We start from the raw sequence: 12,039 nt of genomic DNA, 5'->3' as shown, positions 1-12,039 counted from the left end.
AAAACCCGTTCATAAGTTAGAATAATAAAAACTAAGTTCCTCCTTATTTTCTAAACGTTTCCATCGTTAATATTTGATTCAAGCGTATATTAAATTGGAAGTGACGCCTGAAGACTTCAAAAAGCACATTTACTTTTCATGTTATTTCTTCTGTTAGAAACGTCTCAGTTAATGTCAGCCGTGAACTTTATTTACGCTATTAAAGCTGATTATTGATTCATTATTGAAGCTGAATTCATTTAGTTTATCTTTCACACACGTTAAACATTAAAGCAAACTGTTAATCATGCGTTTGTTCTTTAGGGCTCTCAATACTCAAACTACAATATTTCATTGACGCTTCATTTCATTGTGAATTTCACGTGTAAAAATGCAAATTGTGAAATTTTGTAGCGCCTTAAGCTGACAGTTCTTTGCTTGAAAACATTTCAGAAGAAAGGAATGGTTTAATTCCTTTCCACTGCGAGGCACAGCTGCTGCAGGACTGCACGCTCTATGACAGCGTGAAGTAAGAAGGTGCACGCATCTTCTCTTTGCTGGTTAAATGATGGTGACAGATGTTTGTGTTGCAGTCGGATTGGTCGAGTTTTAGAAAGTCGTGCAGTTTGCTTGTGGTTTTAAAAGGAGGGGAAGTGATGTCACTCTCTGAACGCTTTGATTTATAAAAGTTATCTGGGCTGATCTGAGCCTGTAAAACAAAGTTTAGAGTTACAGATTTAACTGCAGAAGCTGCAATAAAATCAAATCATGAAGAAGCCAAACGTCACTGCTCATCTTTTATTGAGGCACATCGAGGGATCACATCTCTCCACATTCGTCTGTTCGTGCAACAATTCGGCCTCAAGTGTTCAACACCACATCACACCCACCACCAAGAACACGTCGGCGTCACATTCACACAGCGAGAGGCAACAATTATTCATCCGTTCAGCTCAGTAACATCTGATCAGTCATCCAAGGCCATTCAAAAAGGAAAAAAAAAAAAAAGGCACAAACTCATAACAGTGCGTCGAAGTTCTCCGTGAACTCTGTGACCTCACAGAGTCGCAGGCGAGGCGTTCGTGTGTCCGTCTCAGGGAGCGCCGCCCTGAAGAACGAGGTGCAGTCGTAAACTTCAAGAAGTCACAGTGTTCATCTTTTGGCAGCAGACGCACCTTTTTCAAAACGGGTTTGTAGGTGAAAAAAAGTGAACTGGCATGCAGCCTGACCGCGTGATCCTCATCAGTCCGCGTGGAGGGAGGAGCGCCGTTTGATCCGAACGAGTTCAGTCCTGGTACAGCAGGAAGCCGGAGAAGGTGCTGTACTTCCAGGTGCTGCCATAGATGGCGCCGCGATGCAACCTTAGCCACACCTGGTCTCCTTGGAAGAGCGGCAGGATGGCGTGGTTGCTGGCCGTCTCGTGATCCGGGGCTCCGTCGTTGGCGTACGCCGACACCATCACCTCCTCGTTGCACATGAGGTTGATGTAGAGCGGCACGTTGATGGCGAGCTTCAGGATGTGGAAGATGAAGACGTAGGTTCCGTTGACGGGGCAGGTGAAGCGGCCGATGTGGGTGTCGTACATCTCGCCCAGGTTGCTGTGCAGCTGGTCGAACACGATTGGCTGGTCCAGGTTGCCCGGGGCGAAGTTGGCGGTGCGGGAGGCGGTGAAGGCGACTCGCAGAGGCTGCGAGAGCGGGTAGAGCTGCATGGGGAGCAGGCCGGGAGGGTGCTGGCCGTGGGGGGTCAGGGGGACCTCCACTGTCGAGACCGACAGGGAATCCCCGTGACCCGAGTCCACGATGGTAAAGGTTCCCTCGCGGTCCGGGCTGCTCACCTGGGACGAGTCACTCCAGGCGGCTGCAAAAACAGTCGGCTACTTTTAAAACCTCCATGTTTCATTGTGCACGTTTAAAAGCAAACGGAATCAAACGCATACCGCTCGTGTTGTGGCGCCCTCCTCGTCTGTAGCCGTGATGGTAACCAGCGTCCTAAAAACACAACACAGACGAGAGGTTTAGTCCTCTCAACAAATATCCACTGAGCCTCAGAGCTGCAAACCACACCAGCACTCTGAGATTTAAAAAAACAAACAGTTCTTAGAGTGACCACTAGGGGGCGTGTCCCAGACGCGAGTCAAACTCTCTGTGATAAAATGACGGCAAGGCACATTTGATGAAGTTCATTCATGAGGCAAAAAAAAAAAAAAAAATTACTAAAGAAAATCAGCTGCAGGAAATAATGTGCTACAAAACCTTCACAATAAAAGTCCCCTCTCATGGTGTTGAAAGGCTTTTATTGTGAAAGAGTCACCAAAGTAAGAAAAGTAGAGCAATAAGTCTGTTAGGACTTGTGTGTGTGGGGGGGGGGGGGGGTCACCAGCTCAATCCTGATCTACAACAAGTATGTAACTGGGACTGCTTGTTAAAAAGTACTGAGTACTGTTGATGCCCTTGAGCAAGGCACCTCACTCCTACAGAGACAAAGTGGTTACTTACTCGAGCAGCATAGAGAAGAGGGCCGGAGTCCCTGAAGTGAGTCTGGGGGATGTAGGATCCTCCTGAGAGACAAAAAGTCAAGAAGCTTCCGGTCAATCCAAACTACTGAACACACACGTCGGAGAGAGAGGGAGAGAGAGCGAGAGAGAGAGAAAGACAAAGAGAGAGGGGAGAGAGAGAGCGAGAGACAGAGAGAGAGAGAGAGAGAGAGAGAGGAGGAAACGCCAAAGAGGGAAACTCCTGAGAGATGGAAGAAAAGCGGAGGATATAGATACCTCGGTGCCACCCAGAAGAGCGAAAGCCGTGTGCCGGTCCTTTGCCTCCACGTGCCATACCTCTGAAAGATCCTCTGCCGGATCGAGCCGCGCTGCCGCTCGACTGGCCGGGGGAAAGGTAGATCTGCCCGCTGTGACTCACAGCGTAATCTGACGGGTAAACTACAGACACACAGTGAGCCTCCAACTCTCAACCCTGGATTATTTAAGGAGCCTAAATATGAGACAGACGTACCGGGCTGCGAGTCGTCTTCTGAGGGAGCGAACTCCGGGGGGGTCTGGGTGCTGGCAGTGATGAACCTGGGCTCCACGAACGCTGCACAGTCAGGTTTGAAGTCCCCATTCTGAGGCACGGAGGCGCCCGCCTTAAAGACCTACGATGACGAGCAAAACATCCAAGACCAGGTTTAATGTCACCTGAACTATGAGAATTAATCCCCAAGACACAGAGACCACGACCATCTGTACTCCGAAATATTTATAGAGGATTAAACGTAGTTTTACAGCAGCAGGTTCGTCATCAGCTTTTAGACAAAGACATCCATTTACAGCAGACGTCCAAAACAAACTGCCTTTAGGCCACGCCCCCCTCTGCACTGAAGCCTCAGCTCTCCTCCAGAGACACGCCCCCCCCTCCACACATGTTGCACATTCAACCACGGTTTGAGAGTTAACATGACGAGGACACTTGAAGCCACGTGATTGGCTGTTGCTGGGGCTCGATGGCATCGAGGAGGCGGAGCTGGTTTTTGTCAGAACTCACCGACTGGATGCTCTGAAACTGAGTCCGTCTCGATGGCGGTGTAGAGAAAGTCTGTCCGAGTGGGGGGGTGGAAGTGCGAGACGCCAGTCCGCTGCAGGGGGACTGCTTCCCTGAGTCAGTCACCGGCATCTGAAGGAGCACAGGTTAGACTTCCACGGGGGGGGTGGTGGTGGTGGTGGGGGGGGGTTACGGTATGTTACTCACAGTGGTCATGTCAACAGAGACGCTCGACTCCCTGCGGTACAACGGTGGAGAAGCGAACTTCTTTCTCTCCGTGAACTGTGGAGACTCCTGCAGAGAAGACGTTTTAAATAACGTCGGCTGAAAACCGCCGAGCGCGCTCTGAAAGGTCTGAAGCTTACGTGAGACAGGTCCGTCGTCGAGGACAGGTCCAGGTCACAGGTCTCCAGGCACTCGTCCCCGTTTGCTAGACTGGCTTTGCGCTCCAGGAGCCTGGCAGGCAGCGGCGTGGACTGAGGGGAGGACGAAGACATGACGAGTCCCAAGTGGGTTCAACACAAGTCAACAAGTGAAAAAGGAAAAGGCGGCTTACATGCATCGCTTTGGGAACGACATCAGCTGAACTTCTCGGGTCAGATGGAGCCGCTGGGTCGGGAGAAAAGAGACGAGCAGAAGATAAGTTTAAAAAAAAAAAAAGAAGGTTAAATTAAAATGGTTATCACGACACGTCGAGAGGAAGACAGCGCTAGCTACCAGCTAATCATGAATACGTTTGTGTAAATGAAGTCAAATAAATTACAAACTCAGGCTTTTATTTTGAAAAACAGAAATACTTCCAAACATGAACAGAAGAGAAACTGAGTTACAGCCAGTGTCTGTGAGAGCAGAGGGGCTTCTAAGTCGAGCTAACCAAATGTTGAATCACATTCATCTGTGGCGCTCTATTCTGCTAACTGCATCACCACTGACCAATCAGATCACAGGAAGGACATAACGAGCAGCTGAGCCGAGGAAGACAACGACACGAGCTTAGAGTTACCCAGAGGAGAGGGAGGTCCAGACGGGCGTCTCTTCAGTCTGGGGGGGCCTTTAGTGGGGGCGCTGTCACCGTCCAGCAGGGAGTCCTGAACAGAGACGATCCTTTTAAAAACCTGCACAGCTGAAAATAAAGTGACAAACCGAAGCTGCTCGTCTTCAGCTGAACTCGACCTGCATGAAGCTGAAGGAGCCGTGGATCTGAGTCAGGAGGTCTTCCAGGTGCTGCTTCCTCAGGACCGGGTCTTTGGGTAAGGCAGAGGGAGAGTTGTAGACCTCCACGGGCGTGTCCATGTGAACGGCCTGACGGCGGGGGGGGGGGGGGGGAAGAGAGAGAGAGAGAGAGAGAGAGAGAGAGAGAGAGAGAGAGAGAGAGAGAGAGAGAGTCAGGTGTCTGTGTGCCAGAGTCTCAGCTCAGTCGGAGGTTTGGGACTCACCAGCTTGTGCTGCTCTCCTTTAGCTCTCCTCTCTTTTCTCTGGGGAGAAAAATCATGCATTCATTGATTCAGAGTGTTGTGCAGGATCATTTGCTCCCAGCATGCAGCGCTAATGACCAATGAGAGACGCTGGGCATTAAAACAGTTTGTGTTAGCAGTAACCACTTCCTGCATGAAACCAGCGTTTTCAGCCGGCGGAGGAAAAATGTTCCGTCTCCGTTCTCAGATCAGAAGAATCAAATACATCAGTGTCACCTCTCCGACCAAATCAAATCACGGAGGGGCGGGGCTTCTGACGTCAGCTTTGTCGACAACAATGGCGGAGGAGAATCTAATCCGACTCTTTTTGAGGAACTATGTAAGAGCCCAAATTAAATGAAAGAGCAGGAACTCTGTGCACATTCAACTATGCTTTCTTTAAGCACAAAGTAGACAGCTGTCCTCTTTTTATTCTGGAGTCTTAATGAACCATAACTACAAACACAGTTGGGTGAAGTGATGGAGAATGATGATAAAGAAGGCGTGCTGGGCTCCTCACCCGTTTGCAGTCTGCAGATGGATTCTTGGAGGTGACGGGGATTTTAGGGATGAAAGCCGCAGCTCCTCTCCAAGGTTTGTTGGCCGCGGGTCGAGGCGAGGTGGCTCCTTCAGAGAACTCCGTGTCCCAGCTGTCCGGAGGCTCCCGCTCACTCGTGGCCTGGAAGTCCTCCTTCCAGTTCTGCGTGTGAGGAGGAGTCTCTGCGTCAGTCAGGTACAGTCTGTTAAAAAACTGCCATATCACCAACAGAGCATCAGTGGATCCTGGAGCATGCTTACAGGCTCACAGAGCGGTCGAACATGTGCACACTGAGCTCACCTCGGTCTTTGAAACTTCATCTGGTTTGGACTTTGACGTGGCTGCAAGAAGCAAAACAGAAGAAGAATGAATCTAAAGCAGGTAAAGTGTTTAGAGTGATGTCATCGGGACGCTCTTACTGCTGTGATTGGTTGAGCTCAGCAGCACCTCTGCAGGCTTGTTGGCTGGAGGAGGAAGAACGCTGAAGTACTTGCACTTCAACAGTTTGCTCAGCTCCTCTTTCAGCAGCTTAACTGGACAGATTCAAAATAACAAAAACACAGATTCAACTGATCTCTTCGGTTAAGGAGTTATTTTTTGTGGCTGTATGCTCGTCGTTTCAGTCGTCACATTTATTTTGTATGTACACATTCGCAGCGTTACTAATTTTTTTTTTGCCCGTTCTTTATAAAAGTCCCGTCAGCCTTTGTCGAGCGCTTGCACCCGTTGGCCATTCAGCCATTTCCTGGGAAAATCCATCGACTAGTGCTTTAGTGGCACATGCACAGAGACTTTAGTCCTCAAGAGCGCGCGAGGGTCCGGTAAAAACTCATGAATTATCAGAACCAGTTTAAAAATCATAACCAATACAGTATCACTGACATGTGTGGAGGGCCCAGTCACTGGGCCTTTCAGCAGCCCAGTTCAGTCTGCAGCCTGACGGGATGGATGCTAAGTATTTACACACTCACATGTGGATCCAGCCACTGGTTTGTCGTTCCCCTCCAGCAGATCCATGTAGGCCAGAGCCGCTCGCTCCATCTGCGCCACTAAACTACAACACAGAAGACGGAGGAGGATCACGGAGGAGACCGGAGACCAGCTCAGAGTCAGACTGGGAGTTCTGCTGTTACTCACCTCAGCCTGCTGTCCCTCTGGACTCCCAGCAGGGTGGCGAGCTGACTCAGGCTGTGCAGCTGCTGGGCGGGGACGCGAGGAGCCTGGTTGTGTCCGGACAGCAGGTCTCTCCTGACGTGTTCCTGCTGCATGCTGTGCAGGACGTGCTGCACCTGGAGCACGGTGCTCACACGCCTCCTCTCCGCCTCCATCTTGGCTAACTGCTCCTTCTTCTCCGCCTTCTTCTGAGCTCTCAGCAGCTGCAGCAGTTTGGAAACCGTTTATTTAAGACTCGATGACTGTTCACACACAGATCTGAACTTTCAGATTCAGTTTTATGACCTTTGAGTTCCTTACATCCAGACTGCCATCGTCTCTGATGCTCCAACTAAGTTGGTTTTGTAAGAAGAGACAAGATGGCGTCACATTTAGAGTTTAGTAAGACTTACGCTCTGAGTCAGGCTGTCCAGAGTTTTGTGCAGCTCCCGTGCAAATCCCAGGTTATGTTGGACCTCTTCATATTTTTCCACAGCCGCCTGCAAAACAAAGAATGAATACCCCATAACCCCAAACACTCACAAGATCGCTTCCTTTCTATGAACACATGGCTGGTTCTGACCATCTGATCCTTGTTCAGCACGTCGCCCCGGGTCAGCCTCGTCTTGTAGTCTTCGAGTTTCAGCTGTGGGTAAAGACACGTCAGAAATCAGACGCCTCATTTAGTTCATATTGGCGCCGTCTCTCTCCTACCTTCTTTTTCTCAAGGTTGCGGACTTTGTGTTTGAGGCAGATGAGACCGTCTTCTATGTAGTTATCGTAGTCGTGGTAGGCTGTGGAGACCTCCAGGGTGTACGGGCCACGAGGCGAGCCCACTGGGTCCTGGTGTCTGTCCTGCCCCTCCTCTGAGCGCTCAGGTGGAGGGGTGACATCCAGGGGAGGGGAGGGAGACAGCTGCACCATGTTGAGCTCCACACTAGAAGTACAGACATGCAAACATGTGAAGCGTGACGCTGCAGAGGAGACAAACGCTGCAGGTACCGAGAGGAGTGTTGGAACACAGATTGGAGATTGGAGGCAGCCCAGTTTGGGCAGCAGCCAACCCCGTGACAGTGCATTTATGTCGGCTACCGAGCAGCGTGCTCTCTCTGGATCAATCAGGAAAGCAGCTGCTGAGAACACAAACACCATGCAGGGACAGGGCAGCGTTTTGTGGGAGCTAAATACCCATGCATGCACGTGATGCACGAGTCATTCTTCTCAAATAATGTGTTTAAGCGGCATTTAAAGAATAATTAAAGAGCTGGCACGCAATAATTCCCTGAAGAAATGTCAAGCAGCCATGAAAACATTCACACAAACTTCAGTGGAACACCCTGACATGGCACCGATTTAAAAGTGCAGACTCATCATTTCAGATGCATTTTTTTATTTAAGTTTTACGTCGGTGTTTTATTTCAAACAAACGCCACGCGGACCAAAACATCCGCCCTCACCTCGTGCGCGTTAAATCCCTTCAAGAGAGCCGCTTGAACATCCGAAGATCCCCGAAACTGAGCGACCCCTCTCCGACACTGATGTTGAGCTCGCAGAGGCCACGCGAGAACTCAGCTCACACCTTTATATACCCTCACGAGCGCACACACAAATCCAGCCGCGAGCACATCCGGGTCTGGCACCTGTCACACATGACTCTGACCACCAAAACTGAGTCACTTTATTTAAATGTTCTGAAAAAGGACCTTATGCCTTTTATACGTGTGGTTAATTAGATATTTCTTCTTTACATTTGCTTAGTCATCATCTATGGAAGCCCAGAGAGGCAAGTGAGAAACAAACAATTAGATTTTTTAGTTTTGATTAAATGTTTCCTCTCTTGTCTTTATTTGAGGAAGAGAAGAATCCGAACAAGGGCAAAAATTACGAAGGAAAAATGAAAATATATTTTATTGTTATTTGGAGAACTGGTTGAAAATTCCCCTTGTTATCTTTTTAAAAAAATTACTACTGGCTTAGTTTTTCTAACGCCCCGCCCCCTCCTCTCTAGAGTGGACGCTCACACAGCTCTGCATGTGGTGGACACTGTAGCTTCAGTGTTTAGCCAGCTCTGCATGTGATGGACACTGTAGCTTCAGTGTTTAGCCAGCTCAGCATGTGGTGGACACTGTAGCTTCAGTGTTTAGCCAGCTCTGCATGTGGTGGACACTGTAGCTTCAGTGTTTAGCCAGCTCTGCATGTGGTGGACACTGTAGCTTCAGTGTTTAGCCAGCTCTGCATGTGGTGGACACTGTAGCTTCAGTGTTTAGCCAGCTCTGCATGTGGTGGACACTGTAGCTTCAGTGTTTAGCCAGCTCTGCATGTAGAGACACTGTAGCTTCAGTGTTTAGCCAGCTCTGCATGTAGAGACACTGTAGCTTCAGTGTTTAGCTAGCTCTGCATGTAGAGACACTGTAGCTTCAGTGTTTAGCAAGCTCTGCATGTAGAGACACTGTAGCTTCAGTGTTTAGCCAGCTCTGCATGTGGTGGACACTGTAGCTTCAGTGTTTAGCCAGCTCAGCATGTGGTGGACACTGTAGCTTCAGTGTTTAGCCAGCTCAGCATGTGGTGGACACTGTAGCTTCAGTGTTTAGCCAGCTCAGCATGTGGTGGACACTGTAGCTTCAGTGTTTAGCCAGCTCTGCATGTGGTGGACACTGTAGCTTCAGTGTTTAGCCAGCTCTGCATGTGGTGGACACTGTAGCTTCAGTGTTTAGCCAGCTCAGCATGTGGTGGACACTGTAGCTTCAGTGTTTAGCCAGCTCTGCATGGGTCTGTAAAGCTTTCTGCGTTCTAACCTCTCTCCATGTTTCAAAAATCCATTGGGGGCTCTCCAACGAACCAACGTTCATCATCATCATTTCTGCCTGTCTCTTTGAATATTACTCCTCTTCTTCTTTATTTTACTCTTTACTGTTTTCAGACAACTTTATTTATCCCAGAAGGTCAAATCAGTTTCACAGCCCATCGAGCTATTGAAAGAATTACTGTTATTGTTTTCTCTCCAATAGATTGATCTTATTTTCTTTGTTGACTTTAATTGGCAAACATAAATAAGGCAGGGCAACGAGAGTGAGAGCTGTCAGATGGGTCACTGCTATGGCTTAAGTTCATGAGCCCTCAGGGGCCCCCTAATGGTCTCGGCCCCCAGGCTGTTGCCTCTGCGTGTACATTGAGTGTCTGCTCTGTGCAGAGACAAAGGAATCCCTGCACTAATTTAACAGATTTACATATTTTTTTTCTCAATGTTTAAAACTGAGGATTTTATTCATAAATACAACCCGTTTACAAATACAAAATGTTTTAATGTTTTTTTGATGCATGACTTCATGTCTCACTCGATCTTTTCTGTGGTAAATTGATGCGCCGAGCTCCAGCATCCGTGTGGAAATAGAAGATTTGTTTATCTGGTCCGGACGGCTCTGGACTGCTGCAGCTGAGACGAAGCGACGACAGACCAAATATGCATCTGATGGAATTTAGGTTTTGTTTTGGATTTGGACTGCAGTACCAACTTTCACCACTAGGAGCCAGACTTACATACACAGTGTTGCTCCTTTGAAACATAAGAATATAATATGAAGCATGTAATCAAACGTGAAGACATTTATTGAACATAAAATTACAGGAGTGTATAAAAATACAGACTTTGTCTTTAGAAATGAACTGAAGTGCATCTCTTTCTGCAAAATAAACTTTATGCACAGAAACATCTCATGCTGATGTCATTACTAATCAAACAAAGAAAAAGACATTTGATGGATATTTACACAAAATCCCTCTAAACTACTAGTGTTAAATACGTTTAAAGTTTTAGGACAATCTTTTTGACTGTGTTCTGTTTACACGGCAGCATTGTGCAGACATCCTGAAATACACAAGAAAAATAATGTCAATGCATTGAAACTATAATAAGTTAATAAATACACATTTTGACACGTTCACCCCCTCATATGACAGAACTCCTAAAGTAGAGAGGAGAAATGTGTCACCGATGGCAGATTAAAGCTCCAGCAAAACCCCAAAACTTTATTACTACTTTCTATAAAAATAAACGTCTGTCTACGGAAGCCCGAAAAGGACATACATCCATTAATTTGATTTGACTCTGTGTTCTTATATAAGCTTACTAATCCGTTTTTGGACAAGAAAAAAAAGAGAAAAGCAAAGAGAAAGTTTTAGCGCATACTGTCTTTGAATCTTTTAAAATGACAACAAAAAATGCTAAGAAAATGTTTCAGGTGTCTGTAATGTCTTAAAGGTCACATGATCTCCTCTTCTTCAGGTGAAATCAGTGTCAGAGCTCCTCTTCATGTGTGTGAAGTGTGTTGTAAATCCACTCTGATCCTGTATTTGATCATGTCTATAAACCCCTCTATTTCAGCCCTGCTCAGAACAGGCTGTTTCTGTCTGTAGCTTTAAATATGTAAATGAGCTGTGTCTGACCACGCCCCCTCTCTGGAAGGGCTCGGGTGTACTCGCTGCTTTCTGGCTCCATGTCCTATTGTTTACGGTGAGAAGGCAGACTCAGAGGGCAGAACAAACACCTAGCTGTGGGAGTGTCACCCACCTGGGGGAGGGGCTACTGCCCTTTGTGATGTCATGAAGGGAACATCTCCAAACGGCCTGTTTGAGCAGGCAGAAGACGGAGAGGATGGAGTTTCCTCCTCATTGGAGGGTTAGACACGTTAAGAGTGAGAGGAACATGGAGAAGAGGATTTTGAATATGTGACCTTTAAAATCTATTTACACATTAGCAGCCAGAAATCTACCTGAAACAATTAAACTTACACATCAAGGCATAAAAGGGATAAATGCTGGTTCACATTTATTAATATATGTAAAATAAAAATATATTAAAGCTGTACGTCACGTGACAAACTTAGCCAGGGAAAAAGATTCAGTGGAGGAAAAAGTGAGATGAACAAAAAGCCGCAGAACACCAATTTAAAGATCAGCAGGCTTCAAACTCAAAAGTATAACACTAGAGGAAGTCACATTATCTACAAAGCGTAAACAGCTGTGAGGATTTATATAACAGGCTCCCGAGCCTCTTCATAAAAAGCTGCTGAAGAGCGAAAACACGTTTTTAGTCTGTTGTTTCCAAAATCTTCCTGAGGGTTTATGAAGCTTATTCTGTCTTTACAGTATTTTATACGTCAGCTGCTTCTTGAACATCGAGTTATGCTTTTACCTTCAACTTGTTTTTACATCATCTTCGATTATTTACAGACTGAACAGAGACACGGACGAACGAGGACGACAGGGAAGACTTTTTGGTACGGATACATTCCTCTCGTGTTGCGTTTTGCTTGTAATATTTTAAACGACGGATGTGAGACTTTGATCCACTAGATGTCGCTGATGAGCTCCGGCATGAAACCAA

General features: G+C 47.3%; 1 protein-coding gene and 1 long non-coding RNA gene across 5 annotated transcripts in view; one reads left to right on the top strand and one right to left on the bottom strand.

The window, feature by feature from the left end:
* LOC306818058 overlaps window positions 1–11,963 on the top strand; it is a 92,903-nt gene extending 80,940 nt beyond the window's left edge. Inside the window, exon 2 of the long non-coding RNA XR_013778124.1 lies at window positions 11,349–11,963. This is a non-coding gene — a long non-coding RNA (uncharacterized lncRNA). The remainder of the gene's footprint in view (window positions 1–11,348) is intronic.
* caprin2 (caprin family member 2) lies at window positions 764–8,259 on the bottom strand. Of its 4 annotated transcripts, none has more exons than XM_079334960.1 (21): window positions 8,114–8,259; window positions 7,371–7,593; window positions 7,240–7,302; window positions 7,070–7,156; window positions 6,642–6,880; window positions 6,476–6,558; window positions 5,924–6,037; window positions 5,805–5,845; window positions 5,487–5,717; window positions 4,949–4,987; window positions 4,686–4,814; window positions 4,518–4,600; window positions 4,069–4,120; window positions 3,878–3,988; window positions 3,720–3,806; window positions 3,516–3,644; window positions 2,988–3,126; window positions 2,753–2,914; window positions 2,478–2,539; window positions 1,919–1,970; window positions 764–1,839 (listed from the first exon to the last, which is right to left on the bottom strand). In XM_079334960.1, the coding sequence occupies exons 2-21, from the start codon at window positions 7,578–7,580 to the stop codon at window positions 1,265–1,267; spliced, it is 2,688 nt and encodes an 895-aa protein (XP_079191086.1). In that variant the 5' UTR covers window positions 7,581–7,593; window positions 8,114–8,259; the 3' UTR covers window positions 764–1,264. The 4 variants fall into 4 exon arrangements, with proteins under 4 accessions (XP_079191086.1, XP_079191089.1, XP_079191087.1 ...); XM_079334963.1 differs by having other exon boundaries at window positions 2,813–2,914; XM_079334961.1 differs by having other exon boundaries at window positions 2,988–3,117.
* Window positions 11,964–12,039: the final 76 nt, after the last annotated feature.

The sequence above is a fragment of the Symphodus melops genome (genome assembly GCF_947650265.1).
Source record: "Symphodus melops genome assembly, chromosome: 22".
NCBI classification, from domain to species: domain Eukaryota; kingdom Metazoa; phylum Chordata; class Actinopteri; order Labriformes; family Labridae; genus Symphodus; species Symphodus melops.
Note: the sequence above shows the minus strand (reverse complement) of the source record. Positions and strands in the feature narration are given on the sequence as shown.

Excerpts from the sequence above, each read along its gene's own strand:
- caprin2 (XM_079334960.1), bottom strand. The coding sequence starts at position 7,580 with ATGGTGCAGCTGTCTCCCTCCCCTCCCCTGGATGTCACCCCTCCACCT. Across the intron at positions 5,846-5,923 it reads GAGCTCAACCAATCACAGCA|CCACGTCAAAGTCCAAACCA; the intron begins GTAAGAGCGTCC and ends TGCTTCTTGCAG. Across the intron at positions 5,718-5,804 it reads ATGAAGTTTCAAAGACCGAG|TTTTTTAACAGACTGTACCT; the intron begins GTGAGCTCAGTG and ends GTGATATGGCAG.